The sequence below is a fragment of the Pseudoliparis swirei genome, chromosome 8 (assembly GCF_029220125.1).
Source record: "Pseudoliparis swirei isolate HS2019 ecotype Mariana Trench chromosome 8, NWPU_hadal_v1, whole genome shotgun sequence".
Lineage (NCBI taxonomy): Eukaryota > Metazoa > Chordata > Actinopteri > Perciformes > Liparidae > Pseudoliparis > Pseudoliparis swirei.
Genome location: NC_079395.1, coordinates 13115241 through 13139288, shown reverse-complemented (window position 1 = coordinate 13139288; position 24048 = coordinate 13115241). Strand labels below are relative to the sequence as shown.

The following is a 24048-nucleotide window of genomic DNA, read 5'->3' as shown; positions in this document are numbered from 1 at the left end:
GATACTTTTTTTTAAGTCAGTTGACTACCCATGATCAAACACCCATCTTACATGTGTATAAACACAAATACCAAATTCAGCTAAAAAAAGACTCAATGAACCAATTCAAAAGAAAAAGAAACCATTTATTACATTCTTAAAACCACATATAATGTATCCCATTGGGCAACAATATATATAGAGCTGCACATGTGTAACTCAGTTACTTTTGGACTAGTAATATACCTCTTGTACATTTTGTCATACAGGGAAAGAGAAGGGAGACAAACTATTATTTTTTGTTTGTAGGCTACCTAGTCTTTCGTCAATAAAAAAAAATACATCACAGACATTACAAGACAAAAGTGTAGACATAAAGAAAAAGGTGAATAAGACTGACACATGAAAATCAGAGCAAAAAGATACAACAATGTAGTAATCTTTAATGCTAACTGATTTTTAATTGTTTTAAATTTCCTATGTCTTGTAAATTTGATTTCACAATATTAGGACACATGGGAAGGGCGTGGACACTTTATGAGTGACATTCACAAAAATAGAACTTACGTCCACAGTGATTATGGTTAAAGGTCTTATTTATGTATCTAGGTGAAAAGGTGTGAGGAGCGCAAGGCTAAAGGACGACTCTGGTAATAAAAAGGGGCATGAGACCACAGCCATGTCCCTGAGCGGGAGGCAGAAGGTCCTCAGACTCTGCTCATGAACTTCACAGCACCCTGAGTAAGACATTATTATCAGTGTGTTATGTATGGACATGAAAAATGTAAACAGTTATGGGTGACCTTGTGTGTCGGCTATGGAATAAAAAACTAAAATAATAAAACTAACTTACTTTAAAGTCTTACTGGCATTGATGTCCAACTCAGGGGGGCAGCTGGGAGCTCTGTCTGTCCTTAGACTAGTGTCCAGTGAGGATTATGAAAGTATAAGTGCTTGGTGTTTGGACAAGTGTTGGGATAGGGACGAAGGGAGAGAGGAACAGCAAATTTACAAAATAATAGTTTTTTCAACCAGCAAGGAGGGTTTATGATACACTTTATGGATCATCTTTGTTCTGGCCTTTCCCCAACTAAAACATTGTCAGTGAAAGATATTTACACGACACTGACTGCTGGTTAGAAACAGGTGGAGGATAACCTGTGTATCCCATTTATTATATAGTTCATGAAGTCATCTTTTGCCTTGCTTTCTCTTCTCCTTCGTGTCCTTGTGTCTCGTGTCTTTAGGCAGGGCGCAACAGCGCAAACTGAAAAGTCATTTAAATGCAATGTTTTTTTTCATTTTTGTTTGGGTACACTGCCCCCCCCCCCCCCCCCTGCTGTGTCACATCTGCAACAAGGGTCCATCCTGTCGCTTGCGTGATGAACTCCACTAACCCAGCTGGGTTTTGCCGTCAGTGCAAGAGGGGAGTGTTGCCATGGAAACCTGAGAGAAATGCCAAGAGGGGAAGTTGTCCAGAAAACAATTTGATTCCAACGATCAGCTTTCCTGAAAAATCCATCTTTTCTCTATATCCTACTACGCACTTCTCTTTCCCTCTCTCTCTGAACTCACCAACTCTCTCAATATATACTTATATAGTCATCTATTTACATTCTGATTTAAAATATTTGTTTATAAATGTGTATATAAATTAAAGATAATTTCATCTTGTCCTGTCTCTAAGTGGCATTTACAAGGAAAGGGGTGTGTGGGACTGAGGTTTCTCATTGCATTACAAGTGCCTACAAATAGGCAGCACCGAACACTGTCTAACTGGGTGTGAAAGTGTGCGTGAAACTGGTTCTCAGCTGATTAAAGAGGTTGAGAGTCATGTGTGTGTTTCATACCAGAGAAAATGACTCAAGATCTTGGTCCCTTAGTGATGGTCATGTCATAGGATATTGTCTGTATGAATATGCAGGCGTACCATACAGAGATGTATTAATATAGAAACAAATATTGATTTAATTCTAATACTTTGTGTACAACTGTCTGAGAGTGGCAGGTTTCACTGTTGTTGGGTTCTGGCTTGTGCACTGGTGCTCATTGATGAGGTACATTCATAACTGGTTGGGTGGATCTGATGTTAAACAAGTGTCTCACGTCTAGTGGGCTGTTATTATTACGATGCCCAGCCGCTTGTTGTTAATGCTACAATATGCAGAGGACCATGAGCGTGTGTGGCCTGTAGTGTAAGGTGCTTGGCCTGCTGGGAAAGTAGAGGACTTCTTTGGGATCATGGGAGACGGAGTACTTAACCCTTGTGTTGCCTTAGGGTCAATTTGACCCGAATCAATATTTAACCCTCCTGCCGCCTTAGGGTTAATTCAATGTTTAATGTCGGTGTTCTTTCGGTAGTCAACAAACAAACATAAAGTGCCTCACACTTAAACTTAGAAAACAATATTAATTCTAATAATTTTCTGGAGGTTTTAATTGCTGGCGTCAAATTGAACCCAAAGGGTAAAATATGTTAGTAAATATAAAGGTAACAGGAGGGTTAAACATTGAATCGGGTCAAATTGACCCTAAGGCAACAGGAGGGTTAAAGTCCTGGATTGTCCCTTAACTGCTGGTTTTGGAGCTTCAACATCTCTTATCCTTTTCTGTCTTTCCATTTTGTTTCCCTACTTTTTAATACACTCTCCATCTGTCTTTGTTTGTCTTTCTGTCTAGCTGTTGGTGGAGTCCGGCAGAGACATCTCGCTGCCAAACACTTCCCGGTACAGTGGTGGGAAACTGTAGGCGGTCTCTGGGTGGACCAAACGGAAAAACTCAAGTTTATCTACATGGAGGTTACAGATAGACTTCATCATGGGCAGCTTGGACACCAACTGCATGGGAAGAAGATATACAAAGGTAAGTTATTGCATGCGTTTCTTCATTCGTGTACTTTTGTTTTTGTTCAGAAGGAGTTGTGACTGCTCGTCTTTACCTTGTCCAGTTTCTCGTCAGAAGCTCCACTCTTGTGTAGACTGTGCTGCAGAGCCAGGTAGACCTTCTCCTGGAGGTTTTTAATCTTTTGGCCTTCTGTTAGCCAGTGCCGATCTACAGGATATAAAATATTGCCATTAACATACAGTTGTGTTCCTCTTGAAGTAACTTCAATACACATTGTCTGACAGTATATCTGGTATATGGTTCTATGTACCATTCAATCAAGTCTTGCGCATCATTTTTACATGTTACCCAAAAATTCATACATACAGACACATGTAATATGCTTGGAAACTCCATTAATATTTACAATCGGGTTGTGAGTTCATTGTATGGCTACACAGGATAAAAGGCTCGACGGGCTGCTGCTTTTAAAGATGTTCAGCATTAATTGAGAGACGACGGCATGCATTAAGTTACGTCTTTGCTTTCTAAAGTCAGAAGTTGATACGTAGACACATGGGGGAAAATAAACAGTAGAATGAAAAACGAATGAAATAATCTGCAAAGAAATAATTGAAACCCTACATGTGTAAGACTACAACAAAAAACATGTGTATGTTCAGAATGCACATCTGCCACTGACACTTGAATATCACTGTGGCCTTCAAAAGGAAGGAACACCATTGAATAGTCTATTATAGACGACTATGATTTGGCAGTATTATGTGCACTTCTATGTAGGTATTGTATTGTATGAGAGAGCGAGAAAGAGATAAAGGAGGAAATAATCACCTGGACAAAGAAGAACAGCAGCGCTGAACAGAGCCATCTCTTCATCAGACAGCTGTAGACGGCAGAGTCCTTTCCCCAGGTCGAACACTGCACTGACCAGGTCATCACAACCTGCATACACACAGGAAATCAATACTTTAATTGTTGACAATAATAGTTTGGTTACTCCTCAGCTCCAGCTGGAGGCTTTAAAGTACGTCTCTTCAAAGACAGTTTTGTTGTTGATCAGAGTAAAGATGACGGTCTTATAGAGTCGTTTTGGACAAATTGCCGCACTTGCCATTCAAAATAATGAATTACTTTAGTCAGTGCAGATGCATTTTCTTTGGCATAAATGATGAAAGTGTGTGTGAAAAAGACATTCTAATTTACATAAAGAGTGAGAAACCCGAGAGGCTTCCCTGTGTCACCCTGTAAAATGTCTGAATCCTTGAGAGCTCACACATCTATAATATCAGATCCTCACCGAGTGCTGTGAAGAATTGAGCCAGGGCAAACTTTCCATTGAAGAAAATGGTGTTGTTGTTGACGTTGAAAGCTCGGCACATCCGGATCAGCAGGACCTCGAGACAGCCTGAAGGGTAGCCACAGATAGAGGCAAAGACATGGATAAAGAAGAGACAGATTAGTGCACAGCAGATGAAATGACATTTCTGAACCATTTAAAAGTCAACAAGATAACAGGAATATTCCCAAAGATGGGGCCGAAAAATAAAACAAACAAACAAACAAACAGGAAGGAACAGAAGTTTGCACGTTTCAGACTTTGTTTACTTTGCAACGTATTTGAGATCTGTGCACTGACCTGCTTTCAGCAATATAATCTGATCATTCTGGCACAGGTCCATGAAGCCAGCAATGCGTTTGGCAAACTCCACCACATACTGAATGGCATTGGTGATGTGGTGTGCACACTGCTGCCACATCCACTCAGCTGCCTGGAAAAAGTGACAACAAAAAGAGATGTGAGAAGTCTACGGACATCACATCAGCAAAAGATAGGTAATATTGCATTTTAAACACTTCAGAAATGACCCATAGCAGGCCGACACTGAGATGTTACACATGAGACAAACCACACGTGGAATCCATCCAGTACCTTGTTTTGAAAAGCACGTGTTTCCTCAGGTGTGTATTGTGCCCAGGTGAATCTCTTCATGTCCTCAGCGCTGTGCTGACACGTCTCCAAGTGAGACTTGAGAATACTCTGAGTTATGCGCTCTGTGGAAACACACACACACACACAAACACACAGATAAGCATCGGCATTTTCTCACACTGTTTGTGGCGGCAGCAGGTTGGATAACGAGATGCTGAGCACCACTCTTAGTCTCTAGTTACGTACGCTACTGATGCTCCTCACAAGATCGAGGGATAACGGCTCATCTACTTATTTTACCTCTGGAGATGTTTGGATCTTTTCCTCCTCCTGCACTCATGATACCCACCAGTCAGTGTTTACTCATTGCTTCCTTTAAAAGTCCTCAGAGCACTATTCAAAGCCCTCTTGCAGTTTGGTGTAGCCAGCAACCATAAAGATGTGAAATAAAATACTAATGTATTCTTTCTCAAGGCCTTTAGAGACGCTTCTCTAAAAACATCTTTGCATCCTAACCTTTAGAAATACCACTCGACTATGCTCCCTTTATCTGTCCCTGTTTTTGATATTATTCATCATTATAACTTGCCTTCTTCATATTACTCGACTTGACCATTACTTCTGGTCCTTGTCCCGTTTTATCTGCCACAACTCATTCTGGTTCTTCTTTTATTGCTCGCCTGTTTATAAGAGATGTCCTTGTGCTTCATCTTAGTGTTTTATTAAATCACAGCTTTTGATTAGATGTTCTGTTATTGCATTTTATTCATGATTTACTATAAATTCTAAAATAAAAGATAATAATAATGGGGAAAAAAAAGAGTAACTGTACCAGATCGTCATAGTATTATATATCCAACAGCATAACATGCCATTTTCTTTTCTTTTACTTTTATTTCTTCTGGATTATTAATTATGATAAATTTGCTTTTACCATCTCATTGTTAAATTGTTGCTACTGAAAGCCAAACGTTATGGCAAATGCGTCACAAGGAAAATAATAATGCTGCCTGAACTTCTGTTCAGGAGCAACATGACAACATTCAAAAAGGTAACCTCAGAAATAAATACCTATCTCTTCAAATATTTCATCATATTAATCTCAAGTAAAGGTCTGATTCTCTCTTCATTAAAGTACAGAACAACCTCGACCACTATTTGAGAGTTCGAGGTATACTCGTACACATTAACACATCATTTATTAATTATCCGTCAGTACTCACCAAGGTCTGTTATGGAGCAGTCGTCAGGCAGATGATCCAGCAGTGCTTGTGTGCGTTTCAGCAGCGGACGCGTGAGCGAGTGTGTATGCGAGGGGTGGATCCCGGTGGCGTTTGCCCCGTCCAGCATTGTCTGCTGTGGGGAATTCTGATTGGACAAGGATGATGAAGAGGAAGAAGCAGAAGACGAGTTGGAGGTGTTCCCCGTGCTGGCCCCGCCGCCGTGCAGCTCCAGGCTGCAGTACTCGCTGGACTCCTTGGGGGTCAGCGGCAGGTCAAACAGGTCAGGCAGCGCTGCGATGTCATCCAGGTCGCTGAGGGTGGAGCTGGAGCCCCCGCTGCTGTAGGACCGGCTCAGACCCTCTTCACGGTCCTCCGCTCCACCGCCACAGACACCGTCTTTATTAGGCATGGACAGAGCCGTGGCGGCCCCGCCCGCGGAGCCCACGCACTCCTGGGACTTTTGGTGCTTTTGCACCTCAGCGTAGAGGCTGTCGCGCTGCTTCTTGGACATACGACCAAACTTGACCGCTGCACAGAGGACAGACATTTCATTACAGCAGACAATCAAACAAAACAAAACAATTTATGGACATCTTACAATGCATTTAGCTGGATAAAATAAAAACGGATGAAATAAATTACACATTTTATTCTTTAAAAAAAATATATAGCACAGAGAATTTGCAAGTTTGCCGAGACCCAACATAATACAGGTCACATCTGTTTTCTAGGGCTGTCAGCTTAATCTAATTGTAAGCTATTTCTGGCTCGCATACTTCTTCCACCTCATCCATAATAGTGTATGTTCCAGTCCCTATATCCTATTTGCATGATGACAGCACATCATGCCCCTTCCCCCTGTATTCTGTATTTTAACTGTACTGTACTCTCCAAAGCTGATGTGAAACATAAGCGCTGAGGGCTTCAAATGTTCCCGTTGTCAGCTTTAAGTTGAAGGAACACGCGTCCTGGGATTTGCCAGGTAAACGCATACTAGAGGCTCAAGTGCGTTCTGCGTGTCTTTACCGTCTCTGCTCATGCCCAAAGCCAGACACTTCTGTAGGCGGCAGTGCTGGCAGCGGTTCCGGTTCGTTCGGTCGATCAGGCAGTTCCTCAGGCGGGAACAAGTGTACATCGCGTTGTTCTGCTGGCTGCGACGGAAGAAACCCTGGACAAACACACACGAGGACATGCGAGATAGAACAGGTCGGCTGCAGGTACGTTTTGGTAGCCTCATTACCGCGCTGTGTTTCCTCCTCACCTTGCAGCCTTCGCAGGTGATGACTCCATAGTGGATTCCTGAGGACTTGTCCCCACAGATCTTACAGGGGATGACCTCGATCTGAGCTTCAGGACCAAAAACAATACAAAAGAAGTCAGATCTACATACAAAGGGAACTGGAGATTAAACAATACATTAATATTTGATAGCGAAGTGCAGCAGGTCATGCTGTGGACGGTTTCCAATACAGTTCTTATCTAATCATCAATAGAACATTGGGTAACATAATCTATTCATTCAAAACAACACTTTCAGAGAAAGTCAATATTTCACATTGCGGACCCGACTTTATTTAAGATTCTGTGGATGTTTTCTTTCTGAAGAATTCTTTTGAGAAACTCCAGTCAGATGTCAGACTTCTGTGATATTCTCAACTCTTCAACTGTTATTATCAAAATAAATAAGGATTTATTGATCACTGCTGATTCTGGTGTTTGTTTTCTTCGTATCCTCTTTGGTTTGAGCGAAGGTGTTACCCGTTTTTGCTTACTTTACTGGTTAAAGTTTTGTTTGTGTTGTATTTGAAATGGCCTCTTCCTCTTCTGGTGTTCCCAAGTAATCAATTATGCATCTCCCAATACTCTTTTCAAGAGACACATAACTCTCAACTTGTTGTATGCTGTAACTGGCTGGCTGTGGGCCATCAAACTAAATTCCGTTGTATAACAACAATGACAATAAAAACCTCTTTATCGTTATCTTAATATTCATTTATTTGTATACCTTTGGGCGTATTGTTAATACATTATCTATTTCCAACGGTAGGCTAATGATACAGCTTTAAAGTTGGTCCAACTTAAACCCGACAACATGTCCAGATAATCCTGTGTTCATGAGTCTTTAAAGTGCTGACTGTAACTGAACTTCCACTTGCTTAATGAACAAAAAGATTAGATCATTTTATTGTAATCCTTGGCAGCTTCTCCAGGACTGTAATATAAAATATATTCCAGGCTCTCTTGTGGGTCATTCATGTTTTGCTGTCACGTTTTCTCCAGCTAGCCTTTGTATCTTCTGTAGGCCTTGAAAAGGTCAGCTCTGCGTGTATCCTGTCAGTTACACTGCTGTAACTCTGTGTTCACTGAGCCAACGCCAGCTGATACAAATGCAGCTGCAAGGAGTTTTAAAATCTCTACTAAAATCTATACTTTCAGAATGAGTTTCTTTAAGATTTTAGTGACAATGTAAGAAGGTTTTTGACACGGATACATTTCATGGCAGTCCCCTTTGAGTGCGAGTCCAGTCTGAGATCCAGAGGTCAGTCCTTCTGGTTAAAACATGACTCATTAGCTTTGATACTCCACATCGCTTTCTCTAATGCTTGCAAAAATCAGGACCAACTTTCATGTGGAGACAAAACCCAAACCTGTACTATACACCAATGTGTTGTAATCAAAGACAAAAACACATTTTACGTGTATTTAGTCCAGAGTGAGCAACATTGGAGGCTCAAATTAGGCACATATTTTGTATTCCTTTTTCTGCTGATGGCAACTACCCAGCAACAATAAGCACATGCAGTAAGATAACTTGCAATGAACTTTGATTGACTGCACCCTTCATGTGGCCCCCATGAGGGAACAGAGTACACAAACAGATAAGGAATCACATGACACTTGCACACATACACAACGACTCCCTACTTATTGACCAAGGGAAAAACCAACAGCAGCAGCTACATCTGAAGATGCTCTTTGCTCAGCTCTTCGGTTTACAATCTTAGACTGATTTACTAAATCTCTTTTATACCACTTTTGAGAATGATGTCTGGAAAAACAAGGAGGTTTATGATTGTGGGAGCGTCGTTGCACTCTTAGGTACTGGAACTTTCCATTTGTTTCCCCCTTTAATGACACAGTCGGCTGTTCCTCCTCTCAAACTGTTGACTAAAATACTCCAAGTGATCAGAGCAGCTGCAGGCAAGCAATGGAAAATTATCTCCCTTCCTCTCTTTCGCTCAGGTTCCCCTCCACCCCTCCCTCATCTCACGATTATATAACTTGTCTGTGAGCATTCCTCACAATACTCATTCAGCAGGCAACACCGACACCCCGCCCCTCCCCAAACTCTCTTCTCCACTGGCTGAGCAGCGTTCGCAGCCTCCTTGGTATTGGCTGGGTCCTCCGTCAATCGGGCGCTGTGGCCTGTCAGCCCATGTGGACATTCTGTCCTACTGACACACTTTCTCACTGCAGGGGGAGAGGGAGGAGGGGGGCACGCACTGTCCGGCTCTCCGCAAACCTGTTTTAAAAAAGGTGGAGTTGAACAATGCTCAGACTCTCCCATTAAACATGTCCCCGAAGGCTCGTAGAGTCAAATCAGAAAGCTGTTGCATTGCAATAAAATTAACCAAGCAAGGCAATGATAATAAGCCTTGACAAACGACACTCAACAGTTCAGCTAATACCAAACACAGATCTGCATTAATTTCCCTTCGGACTATTTGCAATAACCATTGTGCTGTTTAATTAATGAGACATCCCATTATATTTGACTAATAGCTCAAACTATATATCTGGCAACCGTCCGCTCAGAGCAGACAAAGTCGGAACTTGAATGTCAGTTATTCGACCCACTCCACGCTCCCCTGTCTTTGACATTGAGCCTCTTCTTCAACCCAATCTATTCTGGTCCTGTGCAGACAGCCACCCACCATTTTTGCAACAACCACACATACGTGCTTTCTAACTCCTTTTCTCTGACGCTCTGCAGATATCCAGGCACAACCCAGAGACAGTGACATATGTGTATCCTTTGTGTTCCCTTATTTAATGTGATCATCTTGTTTCAACTTCATAGATGAACATGTACTATTCAGTTAAACCAATTACCTACATATGGTGATTCAATAAGTACAGAAAGAAAGAAATGTACACTTTTATTTATCCCAGTGGGGAAATTCCTCTCTGCATTCGACCCATCCTTAGTTATTAAAATGAGCGTTGACGTCTCGAAGACTTGTAGCGCTGTGCCAATAGAGACGCAAAACTAGGATTGCAGCTAACAATTATTTTAATAATTGAATACTCATAACCATTATTTCCTTTATTAATCATTTACTGTAAACAACGTCAAAGAAATAGTTGAACATGGCCAAAACAATCGATCAACTCACCAAAACACCAACACTATTTAGTTTAATGAAATAAACTACCATTTATGCAAATCTGAGAGGCTGCAACATGTTAACTTTCTGTATTATTGCTTCAAAAGTGAATGTGACTTTCTGTCTATCTACTAAACGATTAGTTGAATAATCATTTAATAGCTCCAGAATACACTGCTGTTATAAGATAAACGCCCAGGCATGATGAGCTTACTTAACACATGTTACACATTGAAGTGTCTAACAATGCTGATAGAGACACAGGAGCAGAAGCCACACTAATGTTAAAATCAACATTTACCGTTAACCCTAAATATCATTGTTGACCTGTGATAAAAGACCAGTCTTAGGCATCTGACCTTTAGCTCTGCAGCGAGAGGCTGCATTCCAAGAAGATCAATAAATAATACCAAACCTGCTTTTTGCTAACATAAGGAATGAGGGCTGCATGCAGCTCTTTACTTTTCTTTTACCCACTAACTCATTACTGCCGTGAAATAAAATGTCACAAAAGGCAAATAAAGAATGGTGTTGAGTAGCCAGTGTTTGAGCAGTCGGACGGCTATACCTTGTGAGACTTACAAAAAGAAAGAAAAGACTGAAGCTAAACTGTAAGTGTCTGTTCCCAAATACGTTGGGCCCAGTGCGTTCATCAGCCGGCTAAATGTCTAACTTTGTTATCTCTACAAAAGGCTACTTCAGTAGAGGTGGGGTAGTGAGACGCCGAGACAAATCACTGACGTTTTGCTTCCAACTCCTCACTTCGTGGTATCTAATGCGAAACAAGCAGCCAGTAATCCCCCAGCAGGGGCCCCCTGGCCCGTAAGTAATACAGGCAGTATGTCAGTGTGCCAATATATCTTAAAAGAAATGAGATACATAAAGACCCACCACAAGATCACCACCACACATCACTCCTCTGTTTTATTATCGTATAACCTGTTGTCAGTCAAGGGGGTTTGATTATTATGCAAGTCACAATACCATGCAGACTCAAGCTAAATGCCCTTGAACATCAGATTGACGCGAGGCTCCATCAAATTATTTTCGGTTCTTTTCATTACCTCGGTATAAGAATAACTGACAGCACGAGAAGAGACACTCTATAGGAGGCGAGGGGCCCTGGGCTTGGCTCCGATACATATTAGCAATGCTGAAGCACTTGTTGTGTCATGCCTCACAGTTGGGTGTAGGCTTTCAGTGCAGCATAGAGCTGCATTACAACGATCCACTGTGGTAGCCTTGTTGCTTTTTCATCTTTTGAAGTCATGTTAAGAGTACGGGAATGCTTTCCTGATTATTCTATATCGAGGCGTTTACAAGAGCAAATATATTCTCAGATATGTTTAAAAACAAAACCCACTTTGTTTTCCCACCCTCGGCGGGAATCTATGAACCGTCTGATAGATTACGCTCGATACCTTGTAGCACATAGCTCCCGCAAAATAATTACATTTCACCCACCAAGGATGGTACAACTTGAAAAGCTAAATACTGTATGTTAAACTTCCCTCACAGACTCATAGCACATATATACATTCTGGCTGCTGGTGTATTCAAATCAAGGGGCTCTATAAAAGATGCAAATACCAGTGGAGGCCATGCTGAGGCACAAAGAGGGGGGATTTGAACAGAGCCAAGAATTTCATAGGCCTCTTCTACCAGGTGTCAATGTGTTTATACCCTATGATCTTTCACTCTGTTTTATGTAAAACATATAAATACATTCTGCAGAAGTTCACACTGCTATCCAGTACAATATACCACAGGAATTGTCGAGGGTCCAGAGATCACGGCAGGCCTCTAAAAGTCTGTCAGCATGCCAAATCTGTTGGAATGACTCAATAATTTAGACCAATTATGACTGGAAATATGCGTGCATGTTCAAACTGGGACAAAACCGCTGACATGCGTTTCTATGAGGAATCGGCAGGTTGAGGAACTAACCTACATGTTTAGTGCAGTGAGCTAAGAAATAACCATGGTTTGTTTACATTTGGATATCCTGCCAGAAATGGAGCCTCCCTCCACCAGAGCCCCCCTAAGCTTCTTCCTCTCTTCCTCCCTCCCTAGAAAATCCATCTCTTTCCTCCCCTGTCAAAAACGAAACACAAACCGTACCCACACATTCGTAAATATTAAGACCAACATTAATTCAACTTTGATATTTACTGGGGCATGAAGATTGTTGTGATCGTCTTCTATAGATTATATGTAAAAATGTAAGTAAACTATATTGCTTATTTTGGGCCTATTGTTTTATTACTGGGCTATTTCAATAAATTATATTCGGATGTTCCAGATAATAAACAAACGTCCTTGTAAATAACAATTATCTGCTGCCCTCTGCCCAAGTTCAAGCTCAGCCTGGCATTGCAGTGACACATTGAAGGCCGACCGTCAGTGCGCGCCAGTAACCGCACATGGCGCTTCCTAGAGCCGCTCCTCCTCCCTCCGCTGCATATGCTGGATAATGTTGGGTGACATAACTAGGTCAGTGGAACAGCCAGATCCCTCTCCCTCTGCGCACTCACACAGTAGGCCATGCTGTCACAGCCATCACACAACAACGTCACACAACTGCCCCAACACAGATTTCTCTTAAAAAGCCAACGCAAAAAAAGAAGAAAAGTTTAGGAACATCTACAGAATTTTTTCCAATAATATAAAATATCACGAAATGAGAAGATTGAATATCAAAATGGCGTTACACGTTATTCTCTTGTTGGTTGCTGTCAGAAACCTGATGAATTTGCATTATAGCTCGATTACATAATACAGTTTGGATTAACAACAACCTCCTCCGATGCCCCGTCCTCTCACTATTGCATAACTCTAACGTGGATTCCTTGGCCAATTTCACAGATGGACTTCCAGATGAGATATTACTCATATTTCTTAAACACAAATAATAATCACATTTGGCAGCGCCATGAATCACACAATTACGCGTGTGTGCCTTGGACTGATTTCACAACCCACAGACTGAGAGCTGATACACAACTATCCTGTTGAATACATTCTCATGCGTGCACATGCTTCCAGCTGTTCATCGGTGCATGCAGAACTTCAGCGTTGAGCATGTCGCCTCGGGCTCTCTGCAGCTACAGGGATTAATGCACACGGGGTGGAAAAACACGCGCACTAAAGTCCCCGTGCGCATACATGAGGTCGTCCAAGCGCCGACGAACACACACCGTGGTTCTTCACCATTCAAGTTCAATTACACATGCACATATGTATGACAAAATAAAATCAACTTACCTCTCATTTTGATGTTTTCTTTCTCTTGGCTGAAGGTTACAAAAAAACCTGTGCTACATGGGGTTAATGTATGTGGCCGGATCGAGGAGAATACACTGCTGGAGACACAGTCAACTGGCTGTGTAAATATGAACTTTGTTCCGGCTGCAGACAGCTTTCGTAAAGCCCGACCAAAAAAAAAGAAAGAGGAGAAAAAAACCTACCCGTAACTCCGCTCGTCTATCGCTCGGTCAAGTCCGACCAAAACAAAAGAGTGAATAAAGTCTCTCTGGGTCGCATCGTAACCGTGTCGGCGCATTGGTGAAGAGATTGTGCTCAACTTTTTTTGACAGAATAGTCCCAGGGTGGACGACCGGTGATCGGACCCCCCCTTCTGCGATCTGACTCTCTGCCTGCTTTCCTCTCGGTCTACCCTGCTAACCTACTTTCTCCAAGCTTGGACTCTCCCATGATCTCACTGCCGACAGCTCCTTTCGCAGTTCTCGCGGGAACGCGCAGTCAGGAGCGAGTTTAAGGTGGCAGGGCCAAAGATTGACTGTCTTGCTCAGTTGTCGTGAGAAATTATGACAATCATTCCCGGAAGTTGATAGAAGAGCAATTAGAACAACAGACAGTTCTGCTTTTCAACAGACATGACAGCGCGGTGTTTACGAAACTTCCCCGGCTGCATATCATGGACACTAGTCACTGAACCAACAACAGTGAATATGTTACATGGAAAGCATTCACGTCAGAGAGCTGACAGTTTGTTCTCTGAATATTTGCTGTATTGCATTAATGATTTAGACCTGTCCTTACATAAGAATACACTTTTAGACTGTCAGATAAATAAGACATGTTACCTTGGGTTCATGATCAACACGGTTCACTACTTGCTGACATTTATAGACCGAACAATTAATCAGAAAATAAATAAATGATTAATCAGAAAATAAATACAACAATATTACCCCAACACCCCTGAACACTGATGAAAGTGTACATCATTTCTCCAAAGACTCCCACTTTTAATAGCACTTGTGATATTTCTGAAAGATACAATAATATCTATATAGATATAGATCTATATCGATCTATATCTATATCGATATAGATATATATCTATAGATCTAGATCTATAGATATACACTACCATTCAAAAGTTTGGGATCACACAGACAATTTCGTGTTTTCCATGAAAACTCACACTTTTATTTATCAAATGAGTTGCAAAATGTATAGAAAATATAGTCAAGACATTGACAAGGTTAGAAATAATGATTTGTATTTGAAGTATTAATTTTTTTCTTCAAACTTTGCTTTCGTCAAAGAATGCTCCTTTTGCAGCAATTACAGCATTGCAGACCTTTGGCATTCTAGCTGTTAATTTGTTGAGGTAATCTGTTGAAATTTCACCCCACGCTTCCTGAAGCACCTGCCACAAGTTGGATTGGCTTGATGGGCACTTCTTGCGGACCATACGGTCAAGCTGCTCCCACAACAGCTCAATGGGGTTGAGATCTGGTGACTGTGCTGGCCACTCCATTACAGACAGCATACCAGCTGCCTGCTTCTTCCCTAAATAGTTCTTGCACAATTTGGAGGTGTGCTTTGGGTCATTGTCCTGTTGGAGGAGGAAATTGGCTCTAATCAAGCGCTTCCCACAGGGTATGGCATGGCGTTGCAAAATGGAGTGATAGCCTTCCTTATTTAAAATCCCTTTTACCTGGTACAAATCTCCCACTTTACCAGCACCAAAGCAGCCCCAGACCATCACATTACTCCACCATGCTTGACAGATGGTGTCAGGCACTCTTCCAGCATCTTTTCACCTCTTCTGCATCTCACAAATGTTCTTCTGTGTGATCCAAACACCTCAAACTTGGATTCATCTGTCCATAACACCTTTTTCCAATCTTCCTCTGTCCAATGCCTGTGTTCTATTGCCCATACCAATCTTTTCTTTTTATTGGCCAGTCTCAGATATGGCTTTTTCTTTGCCACTCTGCCTAGAAGGCCAGCATCCCGGAGTCGCCTCTTCACTGTCGGCGTTGACACTGGCGTTTTGCGGGTACCATTTAAAGAAGCTGCCAGTTGAGGACCTGTGAGGCGTCTATTTCTCAAACTAGAGACTCTAATGTACTTGTCTTCTTGCTGAGTTGTGCACCGGGGCCTCCCACTTCTCTTTCTGCTCTGGTTAGAGCCCGTTTGTGCTGTTCTCTGAAGGGAGTAGTACACACCGCTGTAGGAAATTTTCAGTTTCTTTGCAATTTCTCGCATGGAATAGCCTTCATTTCTAAGAACAAGAATAGACTGGCGAATTTCACATGAAAGTTCTTTTATTCTTTTGTTGTTGATGGAAATGGGCCTCTATACACCTATGGAGATATTTCATTAGAAACCAGACGTTTACCACATTAGCAATGTATAGAGTGTATTTCTGATTGATTTAATGTTATCTTCATTGAAAAAAACAATGCTTTTCTTTGAAAATAAGGACATTTCTAAGTGATCCCAAACTTTTGAACGGTAGTGTATATCTGGATATATATATAGAAGCTTTAGAATGTATATTACAAAGTTTGATCCATGGCAGTCTGGGTCCTGTGTGATGACCCTCTCTGCCACTGGCTCGTGTCCCTGCAGGTGGGCGTGGCTGAGGGTCATCAGGAGAGTGGAAACACTTGAGGTAATCCGCAGCATTGGCAACACCTGGGCCTCGTGTGCCAGTGCTGCTGTTAAAAGGCCCTCTGGTCTCAGGAGTGCTCTCTCTCTCTCTCTTTGTCCTGAGAACCTGTTTGGCTTGTTGTAGAAGAGTATGTTTTGACCTGACCCTATACAAAATATCACACACACTTTCCTCCTATACACTCCCCGTCACCACTGAAACTACTGACTTCACACACCACTGTTTATGTTACCTATGAAACCCTTTCTTTTAACTACTTGCTTGTGTGTATCCCCCTTGGTTGTCATGGCAGTGCGGCCCGGTTAGCGACACCTGTTTCATATATTTCTGGATGTGCAAGAACATATCACTGGACCACTGATATACTTATTTGTATTTAAAAACATTGGTTTAACTTGCATGAATCACCTCTTTCGTTGCACATTTTGTACTGAAAACAAAACTAATGTACAGTTCATCTTCACATCTTCAATCTATAAATATAAATGATTCTGATGTAAATGTGCTTGGGACAGTGGGTGAAAGTGGTTGCTGAGGAGAGGGGGGGGGGGGGGTAGTCAGTGGGGGCTAGCGGGCGGCTTTATGATGCAATGCTCTGGCAATGCTTGAAGGCAGAGATTACTAAAACTAGGTTAGTGGAGCAGCCGAGCACAGAACACCTAAATCACAGATTATTTTTTCTGTTTCACACACACTAAAATACAGAGACTCCCATTCTTCTGTTTTTTTCCATATCCAAACCTTTATTATTTGCCTCTTCCTTGTTTGTCATACTTCATTGCTGACTAGTATCTTACTTTGATGTTTTTATTTATGCCTGTGCAACTTATTTTCCTTGCCTTCTCTGCACGGCCTTTCCTCACAGCCGTTTGTATCTGCTGTTTTTCCCTTTCTCTCGCCCCATGCACATCTCCTCTAAAGCCCCTCTGTTCTCTGTCTCCCTTGACAACGGCAGTGACACTTTGACCTGAGGTCTTACGTAACCGCTGTGCAGTTCGGTTAGACGGCAGAGGAAGAGGAGAGAGGAAGGGAGGGAGGGAGCGAGAGGAGTGCTTCGGCAATGCTTCATATATGGCAGACATTTTGTTGTCGAGAGGTGAAAAAAGAGGCGAGGAAGAAGAGCGGTTAACACCAGCAGCATAACCGGATGAGGGAGCAGATGAGGTCTGGGGGAGGGGGGGGGGAGAAATGAGGCATAAGTCGAGGGATCTTTACATCATAGACTGTGTGACAACAAACAGAGCTGCAGCACGCACAGAGAGGTTTAAAAGCCCACTTTGCCTCGAGTCTGTTCAAGTACAGAAATGCTTCCTGCAGGGAAGCATTGTGAGATATTTACAGCTCACACTCGCTGCGATTATTTGAGGCTCTCGAGATAAAATGCACTGCAAGAGAATCTTAAAAAAAAAAAAAGGCATCCGGTTTCTCCTGACGCAGATCAAAGCCTTGTAGCCTTGTGACTCCCCAGGGTTGAATTTAAAGGCCTCGCTCACATCAAAGAGTCTTTGTCAGGATGAGGGACCCACTGCAACTGATTGGCTGCACATGGTTTCAGTGGGGCCAATCGCTCTGCCTTAGCAGCATCAACTCCTTACATTCCAGTCTATCTTATCACGCGGCACCTCGTAAAACATTTATGTCCAGAGGGGTGATTTAAGGGACATCTATCATACATTATATTCTATATGTCATGTCTTTCATTTCATAATATGTTCTAATTTGTTGTGCATCACACTCACAGAAAAGGCAAAGGCACACATACATTTACACATGGACTGGACTGTGCCAGTCAATTTGTTGGGATTATTTCAGGCTCCTGCCATGCAGAGCTGTAATCTCTCTCTCTCTCGATTAATCCCCCTGTTTTCTCCTCTCCGGAGGCACCTTTAATCCCTCTCTCCCCCTTCCCTGCAGCCACGGCTCTGTAAACTGGAGCTGTGAGCTTTGCTGCGTCACTAGGTCAGTGTGTCAGATAAAGAGCACAAACATTTTTCCCTCCTGTCACAATGTCCTCCTCCTCCTCCTCCTCCTCTTCCTCCTCTTCCTCCTCCTTCTCTCCACTTCACTTTACATCCTCGTTCTACCGCCATCTTTTCTCTTTCTCGTTCCCCGTTTTTTTCTTTCTTCTTATCTTCCCAGCTCTTGTCACCACTTTACACTGCAGCCCATGTGTTTCTGTTTCACTCTCAGTTTCTCCTTATCATTTAAATGTTTCATACACTGTACACGCTTGATAAAACCTGCAGAATAAATAGAATATGAGTTCAGTCTCAGGTCATTAGGTTCAGATTGATCTCACTAAGCACTCACACTCCTCCAGCTCACATGCATTACACAGACATACATTATTAATGTACTTGGCCTACCTTACATTATGGTAAACTAGTTATTGTGAAGTCTTACAATATTCATAACATAATTGAAAAAAGATATTTACATATCAAAAAATCATCAACACCTGTTTTGCAGGCCGAGCTCAACCTGCACTGAAGTAAAACTATAAACTAGTTTATAGAGGAAGAGGGAGTCAGAACCTGACTAGTGAATACAAATGCAAACAATATGTTTATCATTTTCTGCCGAACATAGAATAGTTTTGGTTATTTCACTGAAGCATTTTCTGCATTTTCTGACTTTTATACTAATACTTCCTTGGACCAATCAGGATTCAGCAGCATTTGCTCACACCACACCTACGCAGATAAAGGAGATTAGCAGACTTTGAGAGGGTTTAAGTCTTTATAAATAACACCTAAATACCTTATTCAGTCATGCATGTTTATTGTTAAATACTCAGGACTTGGCTTTAAGTTGCAGTTTGACTATATAAACAAATGTAAACTATCTGCATGAACTCAAATAGTAAAATTGTGTTGACACACCATGTTAAATCAGGGGAGACCCCTCAGACTAATACATAGTTCCTTGTGCTCTGATGAATTTTGAGATTTTAGCCTTTTTTGCTTTCATAACATGTCTTCTTTTAGACTAGTGGGGGGGGGGGGGGGGAAACACCATCCAAAATACACATACAGGTGTTTATTTCACTTCTTTTTCTATTTGCGCTATTCAAACAAACAATTTCAGGAAACGTGTACTTTGTAATTGTCTTAACATAAGTAATTAATCGGGGAAGTTTCATGGTGATATGTATGCGGTGTCTTGCAAAATTTATGGAATTTTACAATATGTCTATTTAAAGGCCGTTTTCTCGTGTACTCTGAGCCAGATATCTTGAGTAGCACTTACGTACACAACACTTTCCAGTGCCTTCTACTGTGAATGTTTGCACAGAAGGGTTTGTTCATATATTATTCATAGCCTGAACATCTTATTCCAACAAACATGGCAACATTTTCTTTTAATGCTGTTGACAGTATTTTCTGTTTAATTGAGTGATGGAGAAAGATATCCCAAATACCCTTGGTAAACATTAGTTGAAAAGGTTCCACTATTTACCTGGGGCCTCTCCTCTATTTAAAATGTTAATAATATTTGTCTTAGCAAATGCTTTTTTTCTGCAAACACAATTACATTGACTCCTCAGATGTGCACATCATTTGACTTTAACCTGAACATTCCTGTTCAAAGGTTCTTTACAGTACTGAACAGGGGAAGTATAGTTCTTCTCTATTTCTCATATACAAATATGATTCAAACAAGCAACCCTCTAATCAGGAGCTTCTCTAAACCTCCACAGCACACAAGCACATGTTCTTCATGCTGTTTGAGTTACACCTTTGTTTACAGGGTCCAGACTTGTCATGACATACAATCAGCAGCAACTCTCTCTTGTTGTCACTCTTTGTCACTCTCCCGGTTCTTTCCCCGACCCATCGACTTCTCTTTTGCTTTGTTTCCCGCGAAGCAGGTTAAACATCCACACCCACAGATGCTTGACACACAGATGATCCTCTAATGAAGGTAATTGACTATAGAAACAAATCAAGGTGCACATCTGTTCATAATCATGACTGAAACAAAAAACTGGCCTTCAAAATATGAATGTCACAGTGTGGAATAAAAGAGTGCGGCTTTTGTCTGTGTCGCCATTCACGTAGATATCTGACGCAAGTACATCTATGTGGTTAAAGTAAAATGAGGCTCTCGGCTGTGTTTACTCCAGTGTGGATCAATGTGAGCATGACCCACTTAACCCCAAGTGAGTACACAAGTACATGTGATAAATGCACATGCAATAACACATGGAGCAACATGTGATATTTCCATCAACAGTAAATAAGATCAGCGAGGTGGAAAGTCCTTCCAGAATAACCTACAATTTCCTGAACTGTTGACTGCTCTTGCTTCCTTCCGCCTTGTCCCACCTTGCTTCCTCCATCTTTGGCCTCATGACGTACATCTCTTGTGTATGAGGCGCTGGACACTCATACACCACTTATCTTCGCCCGGCCGTTTACTTTTGTCCTCGCTTATTCCCTCATATCCTCTATTCCCTTTCGTTTTCATGCTAGACCAGAGCTCATTACCTTCGCATTGAAAATGCCGGAAGGTTATGTTTTGATCGCAGTGTATTTATTTATTTATTTATTTGTATGCGTGTTATTCGCAAAACTCAAAAAGTATTGAACCGAATCGCATGAAATTTGGTGGGATGATTGTTTATTATCCGGGGACCAGTTGATTAGATTTTGGGATCGATCGGGTCAAAGGTCAAAGGTCATGAACAGGTCAAAATCTTTCGCAGAACTCAAAAAGTATTGAACCGAATCGCATGAAATTTGGTGGGATGATTGTTTATTATCCGGGGACCAGTTGATTAGATTTTGGGATCGATTGGGTCAAAGGTCAAGGTCAAAGGTCATGAACAGGTCAAATCTTCTTGAATCACATGGAATTTGGTGGGATGATTGGTTATTATCCGGGGACCATTTGATTAGATTTTGGGATCAATCGGGTCAAAGGTCAAGGTCATGGAAAGGTCAAAATCTTTTTTTTACCATAGCACGATACATTTTTGTCCAATTGGCATGTAACTAATGCCAAAATGTTCATAATTCAATGCCCAATCTTGTGATATGCGAAGGTATGCGCTCTACCGAGTGCCCATTCTAGTTCTTCTATGTAATCCTCCAACTGCATCCAATTATGCAATCAGGGAATAATAGAATTACTGAATAATCATTTTGGGTTTTGCAATTCCCATTCATACATGATACATCAGCTACAAATCCTTGGAAAAGATGTACGTTTGTCTATTATTATGCAACTCTTGACTGGTACCGAACAGGCTTCGGCTATCATATTCACCAACCCGATTTCTGTCTTCTTGCTTAAACACCATCTGCTCAACACATGAAATACACATTGCACCCACATATATCTCACTTCAGATCCTTGTTTACTAAGATAAATACCCTGCATTTGAAAATCAGGCATGGGTGAGATCTGGTTCTTCAGTTCATATATAACTGCTCAGATGACTCATCGCAGGACAGCCAGCAGAAACAGAGACATCTAGTGCTGAAATATGGTAGGTAGAGGCGGGGCTTATGTAATACTTGGAGTTCATGCATAAAGTTGAGCATTTTATTGGGTTTTAAAAAACGCAGATGATTGCAATAACTGTTGCCTATCAGCTCCGACACACGCATCAGCACACTTTTCTTTAGGAATATGCTCCCAGAGAAAATGCACAGTAACTGACTTTCTGATATAGGCCCACTTGACTGCCCCTCCAAATGTGCAAGTGCTCCATCACAGATCGACAACCCCCACAAACATTATGCAATGCCAAAGCATTATGTAATCTGTCGTCACAACAAAGAATCACCAAATCATTGAAATTGGCTGATGAAGTGATCCATAACGGTGCAGCTGATCCATAACGGGGCAGCTGATCTATCTAACTTGACTGGTGTCTGTTATAAAGTCTTTGTTCAGGTGATATGTGGTTTGCTGGATGCTGATTGGCGGGATCCATCACTGTCATCAATGAAGTGAAAGGCTGAGTTACATTTTTCTGATTCTGGAAGGTGATAAGAGAGAAACGGGACTGTGGAAGTCTGCATTGCGTCACAGCGGGGAGCCGAGGAAAAAAGGAGAGAGAGGAGACAGGAGGGGGAGAGCAGGGGCACAGTGAGGGGGAGAGGGGAGAGGGGAGAGAGGGGAGAGAGAGGTGAGGGGAGAGAGGGGAGAGGGGTGCGTCTTTACTGACCTAGTTAGAGAGGTGGAAACCCCCCTCCCTCACCCACCCGGCCTCACTACTACTGGCGTGTAAAGGACACTTTCAAACCGTACCAGACAGACAGGAATGAATGCAGGGAGTCCGGAGAAGGAGAAAGCCGAGCGTCTCCCCAGACAGGCTGGGGGCAGACCAACAGGCAGGCCGACGGAGGAAGAGACTAGCAGACACACATATATCCACAATGATTTCCCAGATCCGGGTAGATCTGGGAAATAGCTCTGTGAAAACAGTATAAGCCTACAGGGATTTAAAACAGATTAATGATAACAACAGGCTACATCAGAAATGTGAAACCTCTTCATATCCTGCGTAATATTAGATTTCTGTCTTTATTTGCAGACAATAACCAGTTTGAAGTATAAAGCAGCTTTTAATAAAATCAGAGCATTACTAAGAAGGCAATAACTGCATAAAATACAAGCAGTCATTTCTAATAAACAGGATGCAATATAACATTGCCAGTGCAATCTGAATTGTCGAGGCCATTACAATCAAATTGAAAGTGTTTCTAGGATTAACAGGCAATCAAATACATTAATTATGAATATATTGCTGAATTAAGGCTCTGTTTTTCCAGGTAACTTTCACACGTTACCACGTTACCCACATGGCCCATGGACATTTACACAGTTACACCTCACCTTCAGTCTTTCCTCTAATGGATGATTGTTTTCCCCTCTGGCTTTCACAGAGGACACATTTCAGTTCCGAGGCACAACAACAACGCCAGCGTGCAACAACAAACAACAAGGTGGTAGCCGAGGTGAGTTCTGCTGCACACACACACTCACACTCTGTGTGCGAGGAGAGGAGTAGGTGAGGAGGGAGGGCAGGCAAAACCCGGAAGCGCAAGCAGCTGGCGAGTACTGTGAACCCTCAGGCTCCAGCAAGCTCCAGTGTTCACCACTATATTCTGTCTCCCCTGGCTTCAACCAGGTCCGGCTGAGTCCGTGAGAGATCAACTATTGTCCCTGTGCTCAATGTCCCTTCGCCCAGAATCATTCTTCCATGGCCCTCGAATGACTACGGAATGCATGAATGATGTTGAGAGGCTGACAAGTGAGAGGCCCCTTCCTTCTCATCCTGCGCCTTCCTGCCTCCTTCCTCCATGGACCTTAAAACAGTTCCACGGATGATGCACCACCCATACTGCTGTATCCCTCTCTCCATCCACCACAGCCAGAGGGGGGTGCTGTGAGAGGGGGGCTCATAGATTTCATTGATTATATTGACACCATAGTCAGTCCAGACTGGGCTCAAGCAAGCTGATTGAGCTGGGACTGAACTGATCCTGGACTTCCTGACGCCATCCCCCCCCCACACAGGTGGTGGAGGGGGCAGGGTACAGGTCCCTCCTCACACAGGATCCCCCACAGGATCCCCCCCCAGCCCCCCCCCCAGTCCCCCCCCTACCCCCTGTGTACTCCTGGCACTGTCTTGTGTGGCCAGGTTCAGCTCACCACCATCATCAAGTGGTGGTGATGACGGGTGTGGGTGGCCTGATCACAACGACGAAGTTGCTGATCTGTCCTCTGGTGCCAGGA

At 42.4% G+C, this 24048-nt stretch overlaps 1 protein-coding gene across 1 annotated transcript; it reads right to left on the bottom strand.

Annotated features, from left to right (window-relative positions):
* Positions 1-104: 104 nt before the first annotated feature.
* rorcb (RAR-related orphan receptor C b) lies at positions 105-14056 on the bottom strand. The gene is made up of 10 exons (XM_056420544.1): positions 13629-14056; positions 7238-7323; positions 7003-7144; positions 5977-6504; positions 4754-4875; positions 4460-4592; positions 4121-4228; positions 3655-3765; positions 2918-3030; positions 105-2816 (listed from the first exon to the last, which is right to left on the bottom strand). Exons 1-10 carry the CDS (start codon positions 13633-13635, stop codon positions 2655-2657), a joined length of 1512 nt encoding a protein of 503 aa, XP_056276519.1. The 5' UTR covers positions 13636-14056; the 3' UTR covers positions 105-2654.
* Between the last annotated feature and the right edge of the window lie 9992 nt (positions 14057-24048).

Coding starts and splice junctions, on each gene's coding strand:
- rorcb (XM_056420544.1), bottom strand. Junction 4,593..4,753: donor CACGTGCTTTTCAAAACAAG/GTACTGGATGGA, acceptor CACTTTTTCCAG/GCAGCTGAGTGGATGTGGCA. Junction 3,766..4,120: donor TCAATTCTTCACAGCACTCG/GTGAGGATCTGA, acceptor GTGTGTATGCAG/GTTGTGATGACCTGGTCAGT.